The sequence below is a fragment of the Pimephales promelas genome, chromosome 2 (genome assembly GCF_988280905.1).
Source record: "Pimephales promelas chromosome 2, fPimPro1.hap1.1, whole genome shotgun sequence".
In the NCBI taxonomy this organism is placed as follows: Eukaryota; Metazoa; Chordata; class Actinopteri; order Cypriniformes; family Leuciscidae; genus Pimephales; species Pimephales promelas.
The window spans coordinates 37,447,483-37,473,181 of record NC_142770.1 but is presented as its reverse complement, the minus strand read 5'-3'; the positions used below and the strand labels follow the sequence as shown (position 1 = coordinate 37,473,181).

At 36.9% G+C, this 25,699-nt stretch overlaps 1 protein-coding gene and 2 pseudogenes across 2 annotated transcripts; 2 read left to right on the top strand and 1 right to left on the bottom strand.

Moving 5' to 3' along the window:
- Window positions 1–2,434: 2,434 nt before the first annotated feature.
- LOC148997330 (uncharacterized) lies at window positions 2,435–4,186 on the bottom strand. Its single transcript, XM_089119809.1, has one exon. The coding sequence runs from the start codon at window positions 4,184–4,186 to the stop codon at window positions 2,435–2,437; it is 1,752 nt and encodes a 583-aa protein (XP_088975935.1).
- Window positions 4,187–7,568: 3,382 nt separating this feature from the next.
- LOC148997329 (serine/threonine-protein kinase pim-2-like) lies at window positions 7,569–13,016 on the top strand (annotated as a pseudogene).
- A 9,834-nt stretch (window positions 13,017–22,850) lies between these two features.
- LOC148997328 (uncharacterized) lies at window positions 22,851–24,257 on the top strand (annotated as a pseudogene). The gene is made up of 2 exons (XR_016169246.1): window positions 22,851–23,035; window positions 23,200–24,257. The product of XR_016169246.1 is annotated as an uncharacterized LOC148997328 (transcript).
- The last annotated feature ends 1,442 nt before the right edge of the window (window positions 24,258–25,699 follow it).

Below are 25,699 nucleotides of genomic sequence, written 5' to 3'. Positions count from 1 at the left end.
GGACTAGTATACAGGAGTGATCCAGCTCTCAGATTTAATCAAAAATATCTTAATTTGTGTTCCGAAGACGAACAAAGGTCTTACGGGGTTGGAACAACTTGAGGGTGAGTAAATACTGACAGAATTTTCATTTTTGGGTGAACTAACCCTTTAATAAAACTGACTGTAAGATAATTTTGAGGAAATTAAATAGTTACCATCTCGAAGAGATTGTGGATCATTCACACTCCCTAACAAGTCACAAAAACATTATTCAGATTAACATCTGTATCAATGTGTCATCAAAAAACAACAACAAAAAAACATTTTAATGTACCTTGATTCTGAAAGTTGGCAGAAATGGACTGATGTGGCTGCAGTTGTGATAAGGGAGATGAAACTTTAAACACATAAAATAAATCATTAGATTAAAATAAAAATGTATGTAAGACCCATTTTTAGTCCAACAGTTGAACTCTTGTACATGCTTGATCTGTAGTTGTTTTTCTTTTTATAAGCCAGAAAAATGTTATTAGCATATGTGTAAATCATGTGACTACAGTATACATTTGAAAACAAAGTATACAGTATTATACCACAAATACTGGAATATTCCTTTCATTCAATGGTACTTCCATTGGGGCAACTATATGACTAAAAACATTTAAATGTACTCACAGCGAGGTGCTTCAGGCAATATAGACCTTTTTGTTATTTTTGTTATAGGTTGTACTTCATCTAACATAAAGAAAAAAAACTGTGAGTAGAAAAATAATGATAAAATAAACATATCAAAGTAAATCCGAGTGATTTTACCTTCATCAGGCTCCTCAGCTAAAAAACAACAACAACAACAACATTAACAGTCTTTGAAAGTTTTTTTTATATATATTTCTAAATGTGTAGGCCTTCTTTTGAGTTTTTTGCACAACATAGAAAGGGACTTCTCTGTACTCTTCAAATTATCATCTAACATATAATTATAATCAAATATTCAACAGTTTTTTTTTTAACACTCTACTTATACTCAGATCTAATTGGTGTCGATCTTGACCGTTTTTGGGTTTTCTTTGCTCTCAAGCTGGACAGCTCATCTTCAGAATCAAATGCAATAGGGAAAGAAAAAAGTTTTAATATAAATTAGAAACAGATGCAAAATGTCTCTGTTCTAAATCCTTTATCATGCCCGCTGTTTAATAATTTAACAATATTTAACATGGATGTAATGACAGTAACATACTGATTTCACCTTGGGATGATTCACTGTCCTCCTGAACTGTAAAACAAAATGATCATTTAAAGAAAATATGTATAGACAACATGCATTTGACTTTCCTTGATCATTTCAACTTCATTTGTTTAATGATGTATGTACTGTATACTTACAGTGTTGTGCTCTTCTGGGCTGGATTTCTTCTTCTGCAAAAAACAAAGTTAAAACTGAAATTGTCTTTCAATGTGACCAACCTTAATTTATTTACAGTGTGAGCACAGATCTAATACCTCTGAATCGTCTTGGTGGGATGATCTTTCGTACACTGTTTTCATCAGAGTCCTCAACATGAGAGGTTTCCATTGCTTTTTGGACCCGGTATCTGGCCAGGTTGTAATTGTCTGCTCTCAAAATAGCACAACTTTTGCTTAATATACATTATATAAACAATTTATATTTTATGAATGTTGCCAGTATTTGATGAGCTTGAAGATAGCCTTGTTTTTTACACTTTACCTGTGTCAGAAAATACTCTGACTGCATATTTTGTCCAGAGGTGTTCGTCTCGAATGGCACATTTTTTGACCTTGGTCCCAACATTTGAATTGGGCCAATAGCAAAACAGTACCTTTCAGACAGAAACAAGGATGTTTGCTTAATGTTTTCTGTATATAGTTGACTTTGTTTTAATGTTTATCATTTATAAATAAATATAATATCTAAATCTTACCCCATCGATCCACTCTAGCCATGAGGATGGTGCCACCTCGACCTCATTTTGCTCAATGAAATTGAGTACTACGTAGCGGAGATAAATCTGTAAGTAATATTCAGATAACTCTGTTAGTTCAGCTTGCAATACAAAAATTTTATGTACACAATTAGCTATTAATAGACAATTATTTGCTACTTTCTCTAACCTCATGCTTAAATTATATTTTTCCAATGTTGTTTTTTGTTGTACTGGAAACATCTAGGTTTTCAAAAGTTAATGGTGCTGGATAGCCAATCACTAGAAGAGGCAGGAACTCATGGGGCAAATCTTCAAAAGGCAGAGACTCGGGGTGCAAAGCTTCAGGAGCCAGACACTCAGGGATGAAGCCAAAGGCGTTAGACACTCAGAGGGCAAAGCTTTAGGAGGCGAAGACTCAGGGATAAAAGATGTAGAGACTCGGGGGACGAAAGGAGTACTTCAAGTATGTATTCTCACTCAAATTGTCATTCTCTCATCATTGTCAAGCTCTAGAAAGTATGAAGAATGGACACCACAATTTTGGTCCCATAGTTTTCCTCCACAATGAATGCCCTCGTCTGAAGTGACTGTTTTTCTAAGCAGAGCATTTTAGAATGCCTAATGTTAACGGTGTATGTTCCATAGAGACGTGAATCACACGGCGTCATCAGATATGGCTGTAGATTTGTGTACACTCTGCATAACACTGTGTTTCTGTCTTCTTCTTCTGACACCACCTCGCAACATTGTTCAGGGCTTAACACAAACACATTGTTTGGGCACTTGACTGACATCAAGATTGTCTTGTTTTCCATCTTGGACTTTGATCTTTCCTCCAGTCGATTTGCAACTTGTGCCAAAACATTTTTCCCAGACCGCACCATTTTCTTCATCTGATGAAGATAGCTCTCAAATTTAAACGCACTGCAGTTATCAAGGCTGCCAAAGTTTTGGGCATCTTCTGCAAGGTGCAGCAAGGAATGGACATTGTAAACCAAAAATGTCTCTCCATACAGCTCCCGTCCTCTCTCCACAAAATATTTCAGCAGCTGGTTTGCATAAGGTACTTGTGACTTTGTAAGGTCTGGGCTCACTAAAATGCAAAGAGCTGTGCTGAAACACAAGAAGTGTTCATACAGCTGATCGTTGAGAACTCCCTTTAGAACAATCTTCCCAGTGTACAAAGCAAACTGTCTGAACTCTGTTGCTTTCCAGCGTTCAATTTCATTCAAACCCCTTGGCTTCCTGGCAAAACAATCAGGAATGGACTTCTTTAGTGTAACCAGCCTCTCACTTACTCTGGTCACATCTCCTGATGACATCCGCAAATCTGTTCTACCTCTTGTCCACAAAAGCAGCAACTTTTTCATTACCCCAAGACAGCTCTGGTGCATATAATCTATGGGGAAGGATTTTATCATGTCAATCGGGAGGACAGAGAAGGGTGAGATCTGCTCTTCTTGATGGTGTTCAGGTTGCCAGCACTCCCTGAATGATTCATCTGTCCTCATGGTCAGGTTATTTGTTTCTTGATATGTAATCCTACCACGCCAGGATCCCCTCTGGTTGCATCTATCGCACCCATAGTATCCAGAAAACTGCTTTACACACTTGACCATAGCTTTTGCTGGAGCGTCGCAGGTAATACATCTTACTTGGATGTTTAAGCATCTGCCTCCCCAGGTCAGACCATTCTGGATTAGTTCTCCCAATTCCTGAATAATGTCATCAACAAAGTTTAGTGTTTTGGGTTTGGATGCAGCAATGGATATGCAGAGGGGGAAAATGCATTCGGGTGACAAGTTTATGGAACAGAGAACTGGCCAGAGGGATAGGTTCGTGCTTTTGAACAATGGTAGCCCATCAATGTTCATCGAAAGGTCAAGTGACTGCAGATGCTCTGTCACAGATGCAGGATATCTGCTCAGATGCTTTGACAGTTGATCTGCCACATTAAACTTAACACTCTCGACACCATCTTTGTTAGAAAGTTCATAGTGGTTTTCGTTTCCAAAGAGTGTCCTTGCTGTTTGGGGGAGTTCTTCATGTCCATGTTTTTTAAGTATGCTTAAGATAGCATCCAAAGCATTATGTTTAATTTGAAATGCACATGCCCATTCAGATAGTTGTTCTCTGAGAGGCATGGTTATACTGTCTTGTTCACTCTCAGAACTTGACAGGGTTGGATCTGAAAAAACATGATTTTCCTCCTCAAAGAGCTGGTTGTGACTAAAACTTTCAGTATCAGGAACGCTGGCCATCTCATCTGAACTGACAGTTTGTTTGTTGGCTGCCTTCTTTTGTGCCCTCGACACTCTTGTCCAAATTCTTTTGTACTGCCTCCTACGCTCTTTGGATGTCATCAAGCTACTGTACTGGTGTCTCTGCCAATGATCCAATAAATTATGTTTTTCAGTAAACTTGTAGATTTAATCTATTTATTCTCCCCTCAAACTACCAGTATCAACCAAACTTGATTTGATTCTGAACTTACCTTTTTGGATGACATAGTTGCAAGAAGTATACTGGCTGAGAAAATAGAAATAAGTATAAATTACACACACACACACACACACACACACAAATATACATGCATATATATATATATATATAACAACTTTTTTTGTGGCAAAGCATATTTAAACTAAAGCCTTAACGTTTAAGTAAACAATTACTTTTTTAAGTAAACAATTTGTAAATTGTCCCTAATTAGATTTTTTGTTGTTGTTTAAATATATAATTTAAATATAAATTGAATTAATTTAAGTTTTCATGTAATGTAAAGGTTTAACCCTCTGATGGTCTTCAAAAAAAAGTCACACTTGTGGTCTTCGGGGTCTATTGGACCCCAGACAATAAGATCTAATTTTGTAACAGAATAATACATATATTTTTTAACAAATATAATTTTACTCTGTTTATTAATGATTTTACTCAACATTTGTGTAGTTTTTGGAGGATTTGTGATTTTTTTTTAATTTATTTCTATAAATAAATAAATAAATATTTATTTAAATAGGATATTTACCAAAAAACAGCATTTTATGTTAAATAGACTTTATAACAGACCCAGATTTATAACTTTCATTCCTAGGGGTTACCATGGATAACTTTACAAGGTTGAATGTAAGATTTTTGCCCATTTCTTTAAAAAAAACAGGTTAAAATTTGTAATAAGTCACTTTAACCACTAGATGTCTATATTGAATTACTGAAAGATTTTGTTTCTAAACTTGGATTCAGTTGGATTCATATCTAAATATTATAAAATTACAATTATAACAAAAATAAAATACTTTTTGTCAAAGTTTAGCATTTGTTTTTGTAAAAAAAAAAAAGTAAATTGGGAAGAAAATCGAACAACTAGGAACAATAGTTTGGAACAATAGAACAATAGTTGGTCTCATCTCTTTTATCTTTTTTATAGCCTTACAAATGTATTCCTGAGTGTGTGTGTGCACATTTCCAATGTGTCTTAGTGTTACCAATTTATTTTTGCGGTGGTTCTGCATTTTAGAGTATTTTATTTTACAAATGATAAGAGAACAGTTTTTATAGTCTGTATGTATTCCTGTATATTGTATTCCTCTATATGTGTGTGTTTGTGTGTGTGTGTGCATGTGTGTGAGCATGATAATTTTGGATTGTGGATGTTTTTTGCATTGTTGGAAGTGTGCCACTTCATTTCTGTCATTTCTGTCTGTGTTCTGCATTATTTCTGATTTTGATGATGAATTTTGTCTATTTTGAGTCCAATGATAAATAAATATTTATTTATTTATATATATTTAAAAGATATCATAAATCCCCTAAAACTGCACAAATGTTGAGTAAAAACATTAATAAACAAAGTAAAATTATATTTGTAAAAAAAAAAAAAACAATTGTTCTGTTGCAAAATTACGTTATTATTTTTTGGGGTCCAATGGACCCCGAAGACCACGAGTGTGACTATTTTTGTCACGCCTACATAAAAACAGATAGAATTCCATTTTTAATTTTTTTTTTTTTTTTTGTAGATCTAGACAGTGTTGAGAGCCGTAGGAAGTTTCATACCATTTGGAAAAAGAGAACATTTTTTTTAATTCAAGCAAAAGTCATTTGGGGTCCAATAGACCCCGAAGACCATCAGAGATGATTCTATAAAGATATGTTTCAGGCTGAATGGTCTGCACAGTCTACACTCAGCTGTGACCTTAGTATTAAGTTCAAATTAACCACATCTCTCTACAAACAAAGGTGAATTAGGCTATTATTGTGATTTGTCCTATTGTTTTTATAGTACACTTAAATAAATACTTTTCAGTGTGTTAGCACAATCCTAGACCTCATTTTAATTAAACTCCAGTACAATAGGTGGCGGTATAGTGTGCTGTCTGCCCGGGGCAGTAACCTTATGCGTTAGTACATCCACAGGTGAACAGGAGCCGCACACACGGCTTGCAGATTGCGGCTACAGAAACACTTTTAAATGGTAATATGTTTCATAATTTAAACGTTTATTATGTGTTTAATTATAATTATATCAAATGTTAGCTTTCTTTTATTCAAGAATCAATTATTTGGATAGATATTGCGTCGCGAGCCCGGGATTGCATGATCTCGCGCAAGAAATGTAATTGTCTCGCGCACTTCACCCACAGCATAAATATGTAATTGGCATATATAACGTTAGCTGTGGACTAGAGGTTATAATATAATAATACATTTAACGTACTTACCAATGTAAAGTATGTGTTCACGGGGACAGTGATGTGATGGGCCTGAATTATAAAACTAAAATTACAAAAACGGTCCACTCGTAACGTTATATGAACACGACGCGTACCAAAACAAATAAGTAAATATAGCTACAAACGGCGTATAAACGTGCTAATCTTATGTACACAAACACGTAAACAACGTATATACACACAACTTAACTGTACACTAAATCTAAGGGTAAAAAACTATGACCTAGCTGAATATCGACCTTATCAATGTACACAACTAATATAAATACGTTAACTAACTAATCCTATAATGTAAATCAAACGAAGTAAGTAACTTGTCTAACAAAATTCGCGCAGTTTATATGAAACAAATAAGAAATCAACTCGAGCTCGTCTACTTCTACCACCGTCTTCAACCAACAAACATTAATTCCGTTATGGCAGTTATTTATCACTGACGTGGAACATTTTAAATGTCTTTGCCGCTCATACTGGACATAGGCAACTTGTTTGGAACTCAAAGGCCATATGTAGTGCACTAATACACACCTAGTTTAATTGTGTGTGTGTAGTATGATAATTATACCAGTATTGCTTTACAACCCTAATCATGTCATAATTATAGCTTGTGAAGGATGTCTAGATTGAAAGAAAAGGATGAGAGACATTAGAGGGGATCCAATGTCCAGCTGAATCAAGATGTATGCTGCCTCACCACCAGAAGATGTTCTAGGATTCATGTATTTAACATCTAGGATGATGATGAGGATGACCCTGCAGCTAATGTTGAGGCTGTTACTCTGTGTATACATGCATAGTTCATGGGGAAATTGTTTAGAGAGCGCATTCACTCAACCTAACAATTGATGCTCATTACTGTGTCCTCTGTTTCTGTGTTCAAGTGCCTGATGACAGTTTATTTTATGGCTTGATGGATGAAGCTGGAGGTAAGCAAATTAAAATGCCACACCACTACCTGACACCTTATCACTATTATTAACCACTAATGCCATGTAATGAGTTAGTAGACATGTAATGAGCGAGAGTTAACAGATGAAATAAAATAAAAAAGTCATTTATTAAAACAATTTACTAAAAAAAAAAAAAGAAATTATACTCCAGAGTGATAAATCCTAAAACAAGCTATAAGCTGGACAGACATAGCAATACCAGTGTTTGTCACAGGATTTTTAGTAAAACTGTGGTATGGGTGGACCTCGGTCCTTCTAGGGGGGTCTCGCCAACCCCCCACCCCAGAAGAGTTTTTTGTGCATTTTAATGTTAAATTCATCAATCTGGTGCACTTTGAGAGTTCAAAATAAAAAGCTCTAACCCATATTCAGTGTGCAAATTGAACAAAGAAAAACTCAATCCTCTTTTAGTTAGTGTCTGTCTACATTGCACTAATAATAAAAGCCATTGTAAAACAAATGCACTGATAAATAAAGGAAACATTCATAATTAGTTTTCACACGTTTAACCTACCTGTCAGTCTCGCAGCTCGCATCAGCTTCATGTGGCCAATGAGAAAGACACATAGACCTTTCTCATATCTTCCATATTTGTGGCCGGAAATACGCAATTGTCGTGGTGATCTACTTCCGTTAGATCCATTACAATTTGCATATCAAGAGGGCAAGGGGGTAAAGGATGCAAAGCTTTTCATTCTTGACAGGGTGTATAAACATCTTGAGAAACCTGCCTCACACGTAAGAATTTTATTTGCTGACTTTAGTTCAGCTTTTAACAAAATGCAGCCCCATATCTTAATTGAACGATTAGCCTCACATTTTAAGTTACCCGAGCAGATCTTATTATTAGTTTTAAAATTTTTAACAAATAGAAGGCAGCAGGTATATGTAAATGGTAAAATGTCATCTGTCATCGTGTCTCTCCTCAGGGCTGTGTGCTTTTACCCTTGCTGTTTATATTATACACCGACAACTGCAGGTCATCTTGGGAGAACAGCTATTTGGTAAAGTTCTCAGACGACACAGCCCTGTTGTCCCTATTACAGGACAACCAATCTGATCAGGTACAAATAGCGCAGGCAACTAGTAAGAGTAGTTGCGTACCAATCTTTCTTTTTTTTTTTTTCATTATTCCCAAAAGCAGCCATATCTGTCGTTTTCATTCGTACTTACTTATAATGTCACCATTCACTAAGCTGTCATTGTTTATGTTTATTATTTATGTATTATGATTTGTATATTGAAGTTGTTCCAGTTTACTTTATTAAGATCCCGGGCAATTTATATGCAGCATTATAAACACATAAAAATATACACCATAATATAAAACAAGATAAATAAGAACACACAACAGAATGCTACATATACATTTAAAATATTAATATATATATATATACCATTTTGAGTATTAAACAATCTGAGTGTACAAGGGATAAATTAATATTTGTATAATTTGCTCTTCATCTTTGATAGTTCTATAGCAAGAGCATTGCAAAAAAGGTCATTCCCTAAGAGCATAACTGTTGAATAAAACTGACAGACTTCTTTCTGGTATTCACATCAAAATGCAGTTTATTGTAAATAATACTCCCTAAATATTAATAACTTTCCACACACTCCACCTTCTCATCTTCAATGAATGTATATTGGGAAGAATGAGCTTCAGTTCTGAAATCAATAGTCATATCGTTGGTCTTAGATACATTCAGCTGCAGACAAGCATCACCATGACATTTTACAAAGTCATCAACAACTGGACCATGACAAGTTTATATATTTTTTGAAGTTGTGAAGACTTGCTGGTCGATTGTATCTTCCTCGGGTATGTTTTTCTGATGTGTTGGCTGTTGACAGGAACTCCGCTTCCACAACGATTACGTGTTTCCGGTTATCGTGAGAAAGGGCCATAAGTCCGGAATTGGACTATACAACAATATACTTAACCCTCATGTGGTGTTCGGGTCAATTTGACCCGGAGAAGATTTTCTTTTTCCTAAAAATACTAGTTAATGTTATCGCTTTAGACTGAAACTTAGTGACTTTGTTCCCAAGCGGTATAACTATATCTCATTTGTTTTTTGAACATTTTCGTATTTTTTTGTGGGAGTTCTGTTACCTTGTTACACTTGTGGTGTTCCCGGTCAAAAATGACCGGTCTATAAAAAATAACTTATAAATCACTCATTATACCATATTTTCACCCAATCTTGGATTCAATCTTTTTGTCAACTTGTTCTCTTTCAATTAGGACTGGTTTTATATTTCTGTTTGAATCTGATTAATCGTGGGCCTCATTTATCCGAGAGTAGGCATCTCATTTTTTGAGTAAAAAATAAATAATTTATGAATAAATTTGGGAATATGAAAATTTTTTTTGAAAAAAATGGCTACTGTTTATCACTCTAGTCTACTCTAATGATTTACCAGGAATTTTGTTTTGAAACTTTTGTTTTGTAAAAAATATGGAACATAGTCACACTTGTGGTGTTCCCGGTCAAAAATGACCGGCCTATAAAAAATAGCTTATAAATCACTCATTATACCATATTTTCACCCAATCTTGGATTCAATCTTTTTGTCAACTTGTTCTCTTTCAATTAGGACTGGTTTTACATTTCTGTTTGCATCTGATTAATCGTGGGCCTCATTTATTTATACGTCAAAGTGGTGAGTATGCTGTGCTATCTATCTATTTATAACCTTTTCTATTAATTTGTGGACTAAGTCCTTAATTGGGAAACCACCTCCGTCTAACGGTCACATTGTCTTTCTTTTAGCCTGGTCACCGCAAACCCCTCCCCAATGAAATCGGCCTGACATTGATGGCCAACAAGGGTCACCAGGTTCCTGAGATCATTAAACTACTGGACTGGGAGGACGACTCAGACCACTACATCATGGTCATGGAACGGCCATCTCCTTGCATGGACTTGTTTAGTTTCGTGGAGCTCCATGGAGGGATCCTCTAAGAGCAGACTGCGCGGCATGTCATGCGGCAGGCCGTTCGTGCTGCTCAAATTTCATGCGAGCGTGGTGTCTTCCATCGTGACATCAAACTGGAGAACTTCCTGGTGAACCTGGACACCATGGAGGTCAAGTTGATTGACTTTGGGTGCGGTGCACTCATGAAGAACACTGCCTTCGATGTCTTCAGTGGTATGTATTATGAACATTATGACCGCTTTGTTCATTATGTATGGTCAACATGCTGTGGAAATGTATTAAATATCAAACATAATCTTTTTCCCCCAGGCACAGAGCTGTATGTCCTCCAGAGGTCGAGTTCTACGGCAAGTACTACGCCAAGCCGACGACAGTGTGGTCTCTAGGCATCCTGCTGTTTGCAATGGTGTGCGGAGCTTATCCCTCAGACAGCGACCTGTACATGGTCAACGCAAACATCTGGAGCAGTCCTGGCCTATCACAAGGTGAGATCTTCATCCAAGAGCAAAGAAGGACAACTGTCCAAGAGCTTTAATATGTAAATGACATGTTAATGTTCATAATGTAATCTCTCTTGTCTTTTTGCACAGAGTGCTGCCAGATGATTTGTGATTGTCTGCAACCTTGGCAACAGCAAAGACCCATTCTGAAGAAGATGCATCTCCACGACTGGTTTAAGGTTAGATTAGCTTAAGTTTTTCAGGGCCCGAGCACCGATGGTGAGAGGACCCTATTGTTTTGGCTCTAGTATGGTCATTTTTTTTAGCTAGCAGATATCAACATGAAACTTTCCCAGTTGATTACCTACATTAAGATGAGAAAAAAAAATTCACAAGTTTTGTGTAATTTTATGTTTAAATATGCAAATTATCTAATAGTAAATAATAGTTGATTAAATTTGAGAGCTGTATAACTACCACATTGGCTCCTAAGGGACTGCCTCTTGACGGCCCAAAAAGTCAATGAAGAAAATGTTTAAATATCCCAAGTGACTACCGTGGCTCAACTATATGTTTATCAAGCGACGCGAATACCTTTTGTGCGAAAAAACAAACAAAAATAACAAGTTTATTCGACTATTTCTTTTCTTCCTTGTAGGCCAGAACGAGACTTCCTTATAGATTTCCACGACGCATGCGCGAGAATTGCGATCTAAGCTGGCGTAAGCAGATCGCAAATCTCGCGCATGCGTCGTGGAAATCTAAGGAATTCTCGTTCTGGCCTACAAGGAAGAAAAGAAATAGTCTAATAAACTCGTTATTTTTGTTTGTTTTTTCGCACAAAAAGTATTCGCGTCGCTTGATAAACATATAGTTGAGCCACGGTAGTCACTTGGGATATTTAAACATTTTCTTCATTGACTTTCTGGGCCGTCAAGAGGCAGTCCCTTAGGAGCCAATGTGGTAGTTATACAGCTCTCAAATTTAATCAAAAATATCTTCATTTGTGTTCCGAAGACGAACGAAGGTCTTACGGGGTTGGTACAGCATGGGGGTGAGTAATTAATGACTTAATTTTCATTTTTGGGTGAACTAACCCTTTAACTTGTGCCTCATGTCTCACTTTACCCCATAGTATTTGTCTCACTTTACCCCACTGCCACATTTTAGCAAAAAACGATCTCTCTTAGTAATTCAGGATACTCTTCAGCTTTCATCATCACATGGTTTTATATGTTAATAGTTCATCAACATGTATGATACATTTTTTCTACCTGAATCAATTTGCTTTACCACAACAGTTGATTAAGTTGACAGCAAGAAAATTTACTTTTACATGCAAAAAACATATTTTTGTGAAAAAAACATGTTTATAACAGCACCATGAGCTCCTCTCCTTTATGGCCAAGGGGAAATGGAATGGGCTTAAAAACATAATGGTCACACAACCACAAATGTGTTTTGTTGACTAGATACAGGGGGTGTCTCACATTACCCGATGTCTCACATTGCCCCGCTCTCCCCTACATTGAACTAGAGTTACAACAGATATTGGAAACGTTTTGAGGTTTGTAGCCTAATAGTGTAGTGCCTCTTTAAGAGATGAGTGTGCTGTATGCAGATCAACTGCAAAAACAAATCAAACAAAATGTTACAAAACAGTTAAGGCATCTGACTGTAAAAAAATAAAAAAAAAGGTATTGCATAAAATCGCGCTGAAATATGTTCACGTGCTCTCTGGGAAAAGCTCCACCCACTGAAAACGAAGAACGAAGACGCCATCTCGTGAGGGTTACGCCCGTTTCACACATACTCCGTTTGCAGTGCGTATGCGGTCCGTATTTTTTTCCGTACCCATGTTAACAGGTTAGAGCTTTCACACTGCACGCGGATGCAGTCCGTCGGTCCGTTCCAGTTGCGGCGCGTATACAGCAGTGCAGAGATCGTTTCCGTACCGAGTCTATTTTCTGCTGTGCTGCACCGCACTGGCAGTGCATTCTTCACATTGAAGAAGACCTAGAGTGACAATAATTTCGTCCTATACGCATAATTACAGTTAATGTGTTCCACAGTTATTACATTACAGGGTCAAGAAAAAAAAAAGTATGTTAATAGTCCAAAAAGTTGCAAAATGCCATCATATATCTTTTTTTGTTTGTTTTTCCCCATTAAAAAATACATATATATATATATATATATATAAATATATATATATATATATATTAGGGGTTTCATCAACTAGTCGACTAGTCGACTGTCACAACCACTAGTTGGCGCTGTTGGCCTTAGTCGACTAGTCGGAAACAAAATGATGACATATATATTAGGGGTGGCACGGTACATGAAAAAACACCCGAACCGTTCGGTTCGCTTGTCTCGGTTCGGAGCGCGTGTGCGTCTCACGGTTCGACGCATGCGCAATGTAACCTCGTGCACGTATGTGACGTGTGTTTTCTTTTCGCGCGACATAAACTTGTTCGACTTGGACCGGCGCTCATCAATAACATCAATCTAGCGCGATTCGGCTCCGTATGCATTCATCACTTTCGCGGTATTTGATGTCATTACCGATCGCTCTGTGCAGCGCCGGTTCAAGTTAATAAACAAGCCAGTAAAAGTGGAGTATGGAGCGCTGCAGGTCACGGCACGCGGAGAAATGGCAAGTGGGAGAGATGAGGGAGTTGGAGGATGCGCCAGCGTCGTATAAGTCTATGGTATAAGTCCGGTGTGTGGGAACATTTTGGATTTCATGTTATGATATTTTAATTTAACTACAGTGGCACTTTATGTATAGATAAGAGCTTCAGTCATACGTTTCCAAACCCTGCACTTTAATTTTAAGTGGAAAAAAGTACCCTCACATTTTGGGAATAGAAGCATTGTTGATACTGTTTTTGTGTTGAGGTTGAATTTCAATTTCACTTTATGTTTATGGCCTTTGCTATTGCTATAGCTTAATTATCTATAGGCAATGAGGTTTCATGTATATTGACATTTAAAAGACAGTGTTTTAAGAGTTCCTCTCTTTTTCTTTTAAAAGATAGAATTTTGGTAAGAGCTACAAAAGTTAGCAGTTGATACATGAAAGTTAATTTCTTTGTGTAAATAAGATTTATGTGATAAAAATGCACAAGTTCTTGTATGATAGTGATACACATTCTCCTTTTTTGCCAAATAAACAAAAAGCATGTCAATTTCTTCTCTCTTGCTGTATCTAAATCTGAGATGAAATCTAAAATTCAGTTTGTGCATGATTGCATGAATATAATATATATTTTTTAATACTGTATCCTAAAGTGTGGATAATTAAGCTATATATCACATGCTGAAGTACATTTCTGGAGTGTTAAAGATTAAAAGAAAAAATAACAAGAACCGTACAGAACCGAAAACCGTGACCCTAAAACCGTGATACAAACCGAACCGTGGGTTTTGTGAACCGTGCCACCCCTAATATATATAGATATATTTTTTTGTGAACTATCCCTTTAAGTACAAGCGGCAGTACTATATACTATAAGCACTATAAGGCGCACCTTCAATGACCTATTTTAGAACATTTTTCAAACGTTTGACTGGGTTTGCGTTATGCATCCACTAGATGTGCTAAAGGGAATGCAGTGAGTGCGCGGCGTCGGAGATGAGGCGCGTGAGCGCGCTGGGGCGGGCACGTAACTTACATTCGCAACCTGACTCGCAGACAGCAACAGCTGGCTGAATGAGACGACCCGGTTACTGTGAACGGGGAGCGCTTTATGCACATTCTGTGACGCCGGGGACAGTGTGTCTGTTCGTGTGTGTAAGAGTGAGCGCTCGTGAGCGGGAGACACACATAACCTACCTGATTTACACGAGGTTGAACTGGCCATATGACAAAGCGGGCATAAGATGGACATGAGCGCGAGCAATTGATCCATATATAATGCGCTCGGATTATAAGGCTTGAGAAAAGGCCGGATTGAGAAAATTAAAGGCTTTTAATTGCGCCTTATTGTGCAGAAAATACGAGTATTACTACTTTCGCTTTTAGACCATGCGACGTGTTTAATAGCCTATAGACGCATATTACACCAGATTTTCTCTCAAATGTTTGCTTTCACTTTAGACATAGCCATTTCTGTTTATGTAAATATTGTGTGTATTTAACAGTATTAGCATAATAAGACTCGAAAGATAACTTAGTCCAGTATTCAGGCGCTGTTTGACAGGCGCCTTTGAGCGTCAGGGGTATGCCGTGAAGGGGTGGTCAAAATCCCTTGCCTCTTCAGCATATATATATCATAATATCCTTTTGAATGATTATGTATTTCTTTTATAAAATCAATAATTAAGTGTATTCATTGTTACTTAATCATTTATTGACATAAATGTATTCTTTGTGCTTTTGCTTGTGAAATAATATTCTTAAATGCATGCTGATGTACATGCACAAGTCACCAGCTTCTTTTAGGTGCACAAGGCCATTTGTCTCTTTCTCTGGTCTCAGGAGAAATGTTTGTGGATCCTAAAGGCGTCGTGAACACATATGTCCAACACATATGATACTTCTCTGTACAGATGGTCAAGCTATATTGAGCATTGCTTTATTGAACTTTAATTGTTATATTTAACTGTATTCTTTCTATTATATTTGCTTTCTGAGAAGCAAATGTTATCTGTTTTTCTCCCAAACGAGTGAATGTTTTACCATTATGTTTTGGTACACTTAACTGATAATAAGACGCTCAGACTCTCTTCAGCCTTGATTAGAGCTCCTATTTGCTACACGCCTAGGTGAATGCAGTAACAGTGAAAATAATAGGGAAATGTGGATTTGGTTTATGTTTGAGTGTTAAAACATAAAGGGGTCATTGAAGCCAACAGTTTAAGGCACCATTTCTTTGTTGAAGTCTTACTCCAGTTAGACTAAAGTTTAGTGCTAGTCTTCTTGGTTGCAGGTTAAGGAACCACTGCCATTATTGGAGATTGAATGAGTTGTTGTTCTGGACACACTGGCGCCAGCAACCCAAATCTGTGACCTGGAAGGTCATGACGTGCCTCATCGATGGAGATATGTTTCGTCTATCTGTATATGTGTGGAAAATTACTGTGTTTATCTATATCGTAGCCAATGAGAATCATTCAACGTGTAAGCAATGACGTAGCTTAGACCTTGAAAATGGTATAACTGCTGTGATCTTTGTAACTGTAAGCGGGCGGCCTACGAACTCCTGAGGGAGTCTTGAAGCTGACTTCTGCTGATGAAATGGCAAACTATGTTCAGTAAAACTTTCTTTAATTTTTATAATTCCGACTCCGGGTCTTCATTCTTCATATCTGGTTCTGGGTCCTTTAACTGTTAACCCCTAACAGTTTGGTGGAGGATGCGCGGGCAATTATTCTCGGTGACACCCCTGGCAAATCAACAAACAAGGTAGTAAGCTTTTGTTAATTGTTAGGGCTGTCTGACTGGAAGAGATTTTGAAGGAGGTCGGGAGAGTCTTCACTCCGATGAGCGAGTGAAGAAGTTAATTATACTAAAGTTTAAAGTATAAAATGAAGTCGCTGATAGCATTGTTTAAGGTTTAAAGTTAACAAGAGCAGACAGCGCAAGTGAAGCGTGCTTTGTGGGGGCCCCACTGGGCATTGTTGGTGTAGCAACACCCCAGCAAAGTACGTCCCTGGATTGGGTTTAAGTTCCAGGGCACCGCAAACCTACTCTATCTCTTCCATCTCAGATAGGGGTACCCCGAATTTAGTGGATTAGGCAGTTAGGGATACTAACAAAAACAGGGTTGTTTGCCAGGGATGCATCAGGAATGATTCCGGGGAAAAAATAAATAAAAAGTTGGGACCCAAATTGGCGTGGACCAGTATATGTAACTATGATTTTGCAGTATACTTTGCAGTTTCATCACGCAGAAGCCAAGCTGAGTTGTTCAAAGATTGCCGCCTCCATTTCTGCAATAACTTCAGGTGAGTATGAACTCTGATTAAGATATGGCAGAAAAAAAAAATTGGATAACTTAATCAGTAATTTGAACAGTCCTAAAACAAATAGTGCGACAGAAGAGAGCAAATGCTGTAAACAGCTGTGCTCTGAAGCCCTCACTTTGAAGAAATTTGCAGAAATTATTAAGAAATGGTAGTCAGGGTTTTGAGTCTGATTGGAAATTTAAACGACAACTTGACTGGTTATAAAGAAACTGAAAGATGAAAATGTTTAGCCTCATATTGCTAATGATCATTACAAAAAGCAGGTAAAATAAATTCTGTGGCGGGAATAATTTCCCTAAGCAAGTGATTAAAGTTAAACTGAAACTTTGTGAAAACAACTTAGAAATATTTTGAGCATTTCGATACAGCCTCTGAAAATTAATGTTCTGTCAATAATAATGATGAAGATTATGATTGGGCTATTGTGATTAAATCCACCACTGGTGGACTGTAAAAGAATACAGAGAACTGCTTATCAGTGGCTCTGTGTGCATTCCTGAATGGGACACACTGCTTCAAGTGTGTGCAGTAAGTTGGAGCAGATAGAGAGTGTTTTAATTGTGTCAGCAGGATCATTTAACGCGTAACTGTAAATGCCCACAGAGAAGGTGTTTCAAAATGTGACAGACAACACATTTCTGGTATTAATGTGGGTTTGGAAGTAGATCCGTGTTTAAATGGCTGCATTAACATTTTTCATCTGAGAAATAAGAGATAAAAACTACGTCAAGAGATTGAAGTTTTAAAAAGTGAGTCCTTTTGAAGAAAAGATCTATAATAGTAATTTTTAAAAGTGAATTGATGAATAGGCCTACAGTTTGATGTAAAATGAATGACTCCAACAAATGTAAGTTGCAAAATATATCAAAGTAACTAAAAGGATGATTGCGTTTTAATTAAACATTTTAAAAAGGTGTTAGATGATCTAGAGAGACTAATCGCACAGATGATTTACAATAACTGCAAAAGTATCACAAGCAGAGAGTGCTTGCCTCGTCAAAGTTAGTGTGAATCCTAATTGGAGATTGATAAACTCCAAGAGAAAACTTAAGTCAAATATTAAGCAATGGTTGAGAACTTGACGATTAAAATTGAGATTGAGAAATGAGAAACGTTATTGAGAACTAGAATAATTATTTTTATTTAAGAACAAATAAGCAGAAGCAGTACTTTATTGGCAGTTGTTGAATGCTGATTAAACAAACAACTTGAGAAGTTGACCATGAAAGAACTAGAATCTGATGTTTAGCTTTCAAAAGATAAGTTTGTTTTGGGCTGTAATGTAACAGTTTGCTTATCTGAATCTGATGTGTACTGTGGCTGAAAACTGCCAGTGCAACAGAGACTCAATCTGAGAGAAAATTTGTAATGCCTTAATTCCCTGATGTGGGCAAAAGACAAATGTAAATAATGTTTATTTGAAACCGTATGTAATTTCTGGCAAAGATGCCTTAAGTTGGAATAGAGTTAAACGATGGGATAAAGTTTGATGTTAGAAGTTTATGAGCATGCAGTACCAGTCCTGAATACCTCACAGTCTCTCTCTCATTCAATGTCAGCTAAAGATGTTATCTGAGCCTGTGTCATTAGTGATAATAAGCTATTTGTATTAAAACACAGTGTTTCAGTTGAAGATCATAGACACAGAGATGTTAAGAGAAATCATTGCCATTCAGAGGCAATTTGTATTTTAAATGTTTTAAAAGTAAAACTGAAGGACTTTCAAGAAGTCTTTAAAATAATAATTAAACTGATGATGTGGATTTGTTTTATTTTATTTATATTTTTGAAACAATAATAATAAAACAGATGTAAGATGTTATACAATTAAACTGATACATGCTTTGTGACCGTAAACTGAATGATAATTTCAGTAAAGACTTAAAAGTGCTTGAATCGATTATCATGGATAATTTTTTGTTGTTATATTTTTGTTAGACAACCATTGTGTTTTGAACCTAAAAGGTCTATAAAGGGGATAGTGAAAATAATGGATTAACTATCCAACGTTGTTTATGATAAAAGGATTTGAAAATTATGTTTTTAAATAAATAAAAAATAGTGCTTATATTGTGGTATTCATGATTATAGACAATGTCCTTATTTAGGATCTGAGTAGTGACTCTGGGTCTAGCCCATGCTAGGAATACAGCAACAGTGCTTGTTTATTTAGCCCGGCTTCCAGAGGATAAATATGTACTTGTTTCGTAATCAGTTATGTGTTTTATAAAAATGTTAACCTGACTAATAAATTGAGGAAGAATGACATTGATGTCCTGTTGTGAGTGGAAGGTGGGAGAGCCTCTTAATGGGGACTGGAATTTTTAGTATCCAGCATGTCCGTGACGAGGTGAAGAGACAAGTGTGACCCGTCAGGGGATCATGCGTCACCACTCCCCCTTCCGTAGGGACCTCACTGGTTAGACCAGACGTGGCGGTATTGGACCCCACATTGGTCTAAAACGGGGGACTGAAGGGGTGGTCAAAATCCCTTGCCTCTTCAGCATATATATATCATAATATCCTTTTGAATGATTATGTATTTCTTTTATAAAATCAATAATTAAGTGTATTCATTGTTACTTAATCATTTATTGACATAAATGTATTCTTTGTGCTTTTGCTTGTGAAATAATATTCTTAAATGCATGCTGATGTACATGCACAAGTCACCAGCTTCTTTTAGGTGCACAAGGCCATTTGTCTCTTTCTCTGGTCTCAGGAGAAATGTTTGTGGATCCTAAAGGCGTCGTGAACACATATGTCCAACACATATGATACTTCTCTGTACAGATGGTCAAGCTATATTGAGCATTGCTTTATTGAACTTTAATTGTTATATTTAACTGTATTCTTTCTATTATATTTGCTTTCTGAGAAGCAAATGTTATCTGTTTTTCTCCCAAACGAGTGAATGTTTTACCATTATGTTTTGGTACACTTAACTGATAATAAGACGCTCAGACTCTCTTCAGCCTTGATTAGAGCTCCTATTTGCTACACGCCTAGGTGAATGCAGTAACAGTGAAAATAATAGGGAAATGTGGATTTGGTTTATGTTTGAGTGTTAAAACATAAAGGGGTCATTGAGTCCAACAGTTTAAGGCACCATTTCTTTGTTGAAGTCTTACTCCAGTTAGACTAAAGTTTAGTGCTAGTCTTCTTGGTTGCAGGTTAAGGAACCACTGCTAATATTGGAGATTGAATGAGTTGTTGTTCTGGACATACTGGCGCCAGCAACCCAAATCTGTGACCTGGAAGGTCATGACGTGCCTCATCGATGGAGATATGTTTCGTCTATCTGTATGTGTGGAAAATTACTGTGTTTATCTATATCGTAGCCAATGAGAATCATTCAACGTGTAAGCAATGACGTAGCTTAGACCTTGAAAATGGTATAACTGCTGTGATCTTTGTAACTGTAAGCGGGCGGCCTACGAACTCCTGAGTGAGTCTTGAAGCTGACTTCTGCTGATGAAATGGCAAACTATGTTCAGTAAAACTTTCTTTAATTTTTATAATTCCGACTCCGGGTCTTCATTCTTCATATCTGGTTCTGGGTCCTTAAACTGTTAACCCCTAACAGCCGCGAGCTCAGGAAAGCGCACGTTAGAACAGCGCATGAATTAATGTTTAACCGGCAAGACTTATGCAAATAATGAACTTTTGTGAATTGCAGTGTACCATACCTATTCCTTAACGTGTGATGTGTAGGCTACGTCGCGTTGTACAGTTGAGACAGAGGCGCCAGAATGCAAACACGATACTACAATATTTCTTCAAAAGCAGATCGTGGAGATATTTACTATTCGTGATATCGCACACCCATAGAATAAACCATTTAACGACTAGTCGACTAGTTGTCGACTGTTATGCAAAACTAGTCGACTAGCAAAAATCAGTAGTTGTGAAACCCCTAATATATATATATATTGTGGGGAGGGTTTTGGGGTACTCGCATCATGCCTGGTAATCACATGATACGCCGATAGAAAAGTAGCCTACTCAAAATCAAGGTGACATGGATGACACTCGTCTCATAGTGGAGGTGGAAAAACACAGAATTCTGTACGACCCCCAAATGGTGTTGTACAAAGATTTGAATGCCAAGGAAAGAGCATGGGAAGCAATTTCCTCGGCTGTTGGTGTTGATGGTAAGTTTTAAAGTTTCATGTGCGATGATGTTTACATTGCCTATAGGCCGATGTTGGCTAGGCCTATTTGATTTGACTAACGAATATATAGTGTATTATTCATGATTATTGCTTTTAAACGAGTTGATTTCTATTGTTTTATTTAAACTTAAATGTATTCTGTGTTTTCCTTTTTATCTATTGTGTTGGTCGTCTTTCACCTTGATGTCATGCTAATTTTAAATTTACCGTGTTGTTCTAAACATTAGAATAAACATAGAAAGTATGAATACATGCATGAACATGTGAATATGTATTTGTAGCTTGATTTCCTAAGTAAATCTTATTATATAATTTTCTTATTTTATATATACATTAGCAAAACATAGTGTTCTGTAATATAACTATAGTTATAATTTCAAAATGTACAAATTTTTGTTGCTACACCCAGCCTTTTAAACAGCAGAGGTAAAATACCTGTTTTTGTAGTGTAGGAAAGGGATATGTACTAATAATAACATATGTATTTCAATTCATTAATACATGTATAATTAATGTAGCTCTTTAATATATATATATATATATATATATATATATATATATTTTTATATTTATATATAATGTATGAATTAAACATGTTTGTTCTTGCATTTAAAAAAATGGTAGACCAGTACTGGTAAAATTCTCTTTATTTACATTTGTACTTCATCAATTTAACGTCAGAATTTTTTTCCCACAACAAATGAAAAACTATTTACAACTTAAAAAGTTCAGTACCATTAAAAACATTTGTGTTTTCTGGTACTTGTAGAAGGTTAAGACAGATCTTACATCATCTGTTCTTGCCAGGACACTCTGCCTTCTGGGGAGTTGAAAAATGCGCAAAATCTCTCGCGTACGTTGTAGGCTTCCCTGCATCCCCTGTTGCCCCCCATATTTCTTACATCTGGAAGCACTTCCCCTCTTTCTTCTGACTCCTCCAGCCGCCTTTGGTTCTCTGAAGGATTCAGGAGGTAGTTGTGCAGTGTGCAGGCTGCAGTGACCACGGAATCAGCATTTGACGGATTCACGTTCATTTTTGTGTGGAGTACTCTCCATCTGGATGACAGAATGCCAAAGGCACACTCAATAACCATCCGTGCACGAGACAATCTGTAATTGAAGATTCTTCGCCATTTTGGAAGTTGTTTCCCTGGAAATGGCCTCATCAGATGGTTCTTCAGGGGAAATGCAGCATCTCCCACCATGGTGTATGGCATCTGGCCTTGTGCCCCAGACCCTGGCAAAGCGCAGTCTGCAGGCACAGACAACTTTTTGGCCTCCATTGCTCTTCCAAGTGCAGAACCACTATATACTCCTCCATCACTTGTTCTACCAAAGTCTCCCACTTGTAGAAAAGTGAATCTGTACTCTGCATCAGCCAGCGCTAAGAGAACAATAGAGAATGTCCCCTTGTAATTAAAATACAAGCTCCCAGAATTTGCTGGTGACACTAAGGTGACATGTTTGCCATCAATTGCACCGATGCAATTTGGAAAGTTCCATTTCTCCCAAAATTTTGTGGCAATATTTCTCCACATTTCCTCAGTTGGTTTTGGGAACTGTGATGCCATCATTTGCCTCTCAATAGCTCGGCATGTCATGTGGACAGATTCAGCCACGGTACTTATCCCAAGCCTATATTGGAACGCTAGGCTGCTGAAACTCTCCCCTGTGCCAAGGAATCTGTGAACAAAATGAACAATAATTTATTAAAATATATATTCATGTTTTTCCAGTGAATGAATGCAAGCGGAGATGGAGACTACTGAGAGATGCCTTTGTAAGGAGTAAAAAACAAAAGAAAATGCCAAGTGGTTCTGCTGGTGGTACTGTTAAGGAGTGGAAATATGAACAAGTGATGTCTTTCTTGTTGCCACATATGCAGGCAAGAAGGTTAGTATGTTTGTAATGTTGAGAAAAAAAATTAATTACAAAAAAAAATGTCTAAAGAAATCTGTTTTGGAATACTGTTATACTGTTTTTTTAAATACAAAAGTTATTATATGTATTTATTTTACATTGTAAATGTACATTAATAACACCTATTATTATTTCAGTTCAAAAACAACTTTGCAGCTAGAGGAGGAACCAGTGGATATGAGTTTGGCTGAGCTAGGGGGATGTGGATCAAGAGATATGTCATCTAAGCAGACCATACAGTCCCTTTATGGCTATACAAAGACCTGCAACTCCTGGCTTGGAAAATCAATTATCTTTAACCCCAACACCACCCCCAACCACCTCTACCACTCAATTACCTACACAGATAGCTGACACCCCTGCCCATCCCAGAGTGCAGGCAATAATCAATGAAGGTCGACAGAGACAAAAAAGAAGAAGAGTTGCATCACCAAGTCCGACAGAACAACAGCTACTTGAAATAATCTCTCAACCAGCAACTACAGCTCCACCTCATGTACCGAGACAGAAGGATGAAATGTATTATTTTGCCCTCAGTTTAGTGCCTAAACTAAACAGGCTTAATCCCAGGAACCAATCGAGGGCACAAATCCATATCCTCAACTTCCTTGCAGATATTGGATTAGAGGATGAAAATCAACGTCTTCAAGCAACACAAGCCGTCTTCTCACGTACCCAGTCCCAACAAACAACAGGATTTCAGCCAATCCACCCTACCACCTCCTGCCATGAAGTCCAGACACATATGACACCTCACCAAACAACATCCTACCATCAGCATGGATCTGAACAGGAATCAGCTCCTGTCTATCATCAGTTCCATTAGTTATATAAAGTTTTTATTTGTACACTGGACCTTTTTTTGAGTTGGATATATTAATAAGGTTTGCAATTTTTGTTAATTAAAATTATGTCAATAAGTGCTTATTTTAATGATAATTTTTTTTAAGGTCTAGTGAAGTGAAGCTGAATAAAATGTGCAAAGTTGGCCCATATATGCATGACTGAGTTTTAATGTTTGTATATTGTAAATTATATAAATAGTTTAATAGGCTATGTTTTTTACTTTATATAAATATACATTATTTTAAAAATAGAAAGAAAATTATTATTAGATACATATAAACACTATTTTTATAAGTAGGCCTAAACTAGTTAACTTTTTCAATTTTATTGTATTTTCTAAATTTGACTAATAAAAAAATAAAAAATAAAACAGCATTATGTTTATTAATTTATAATGAAATTAATGTGTACTTTATCTGTACTGACCTCAGTGTAACAGCAAGCCTTTGCTTGTGTTCGATGGATGCACGAAAAGTTGTGGTTTGCCTTGTGATGTCTGCTCCTATCAGAGAAAGCACATTATCCATCTTTTCGGCACTCATCCGAAAGTACTTTAGGTGCCGGTCACTGTGAAGTCGAAGTTCTGAGACAAGATGGTAATAAGCACCAAACTGTAATCTGCCTCGGTTGACAGAGTGTACCCATTCTTCTCCTTCTTAGCAACAGGTATAGCGCGATAGCTTTCCTTCTGTCAACAACTCGAACTACATGTAACAAAGAATCACATTGATTAGAATTCAATTTCATACTATTTCAATGTCTTAAACAATGTAGAAATTAAGGTTTGGATTTAAAATCTAAATTACTTACCCATTTTTGCTTTTGTAGAACACAGAAACTGCGGAGCAGTAAACGGACTGCAAACGCAGCATATGTGAAAGGTCTATAGCGCGTGCTACTGCTGTACCGGATACGCACCGCAGCACTCACTGCATACGCACTGCATACGGAGTATGTGTGAAACGGGCGTTAGTAAGGGTCTTTTATACTTCACGAATTAGAACGCGATGGGATAGATGAGAAGGTAATAATGACGTGACAATTGAGTCTTCCTGGCAGAGCTTACGCTACGCTTTCATTCAGTTTCAAAATGTGCTTTTTTCATCCTTTTTTGATATTTCAACCACTAAACGAGGTCTCAGGGCCACCAAACTTTTCCGCCCGCACCAGGGGGCCGTGGCGAGTCGGAAAATGTCACCCCCTAGTCAATCGGCCATTGCGAAGTGGTGTCCATGAGGCCACTATGGCAAAATACAATCATTTAATAGGCAAGTGGGATTTTTTCAAAATGTCCCAGGGGCCCCAAATTCAGCATGCTGACCCCTTGGCCGATATACCGACATCCTCTCTCAGGGCTGTTTCACTCTCAGACTGAAAAGGCCATTTCAGTCTTTTAAAAAAATGTATGGGGGAGGGGTGATTTTTTTTAAAAGGTCCTAGAGATCTGTAAGATTAATAGAAAAATAATAAAAAGAATATTCAAATCTATTGAGTTGAATACCCAAATGTAACAACATTAAGAGCAGTCAAATTTTCAAATGAAGGAAAAAAACTTTAAAATTGCATCACTTAAGGCCAGATCAATTAGCACCTTGAGCGATGGGAAAAATATATTTTTATGCAGCTATAACAATGAGACTTCATATTTTGATAAGGGAGCAACCTACTATTTAAAAAAATGTTACAATCAGTAGCAAGTATGGGCGACAAAATTAATATTTTGGCCAAACATCAACAAAATTCAGGGCAGCACCATTTGTCATCAGCAAAGAGCTGGTGAAGGCCCTGTTT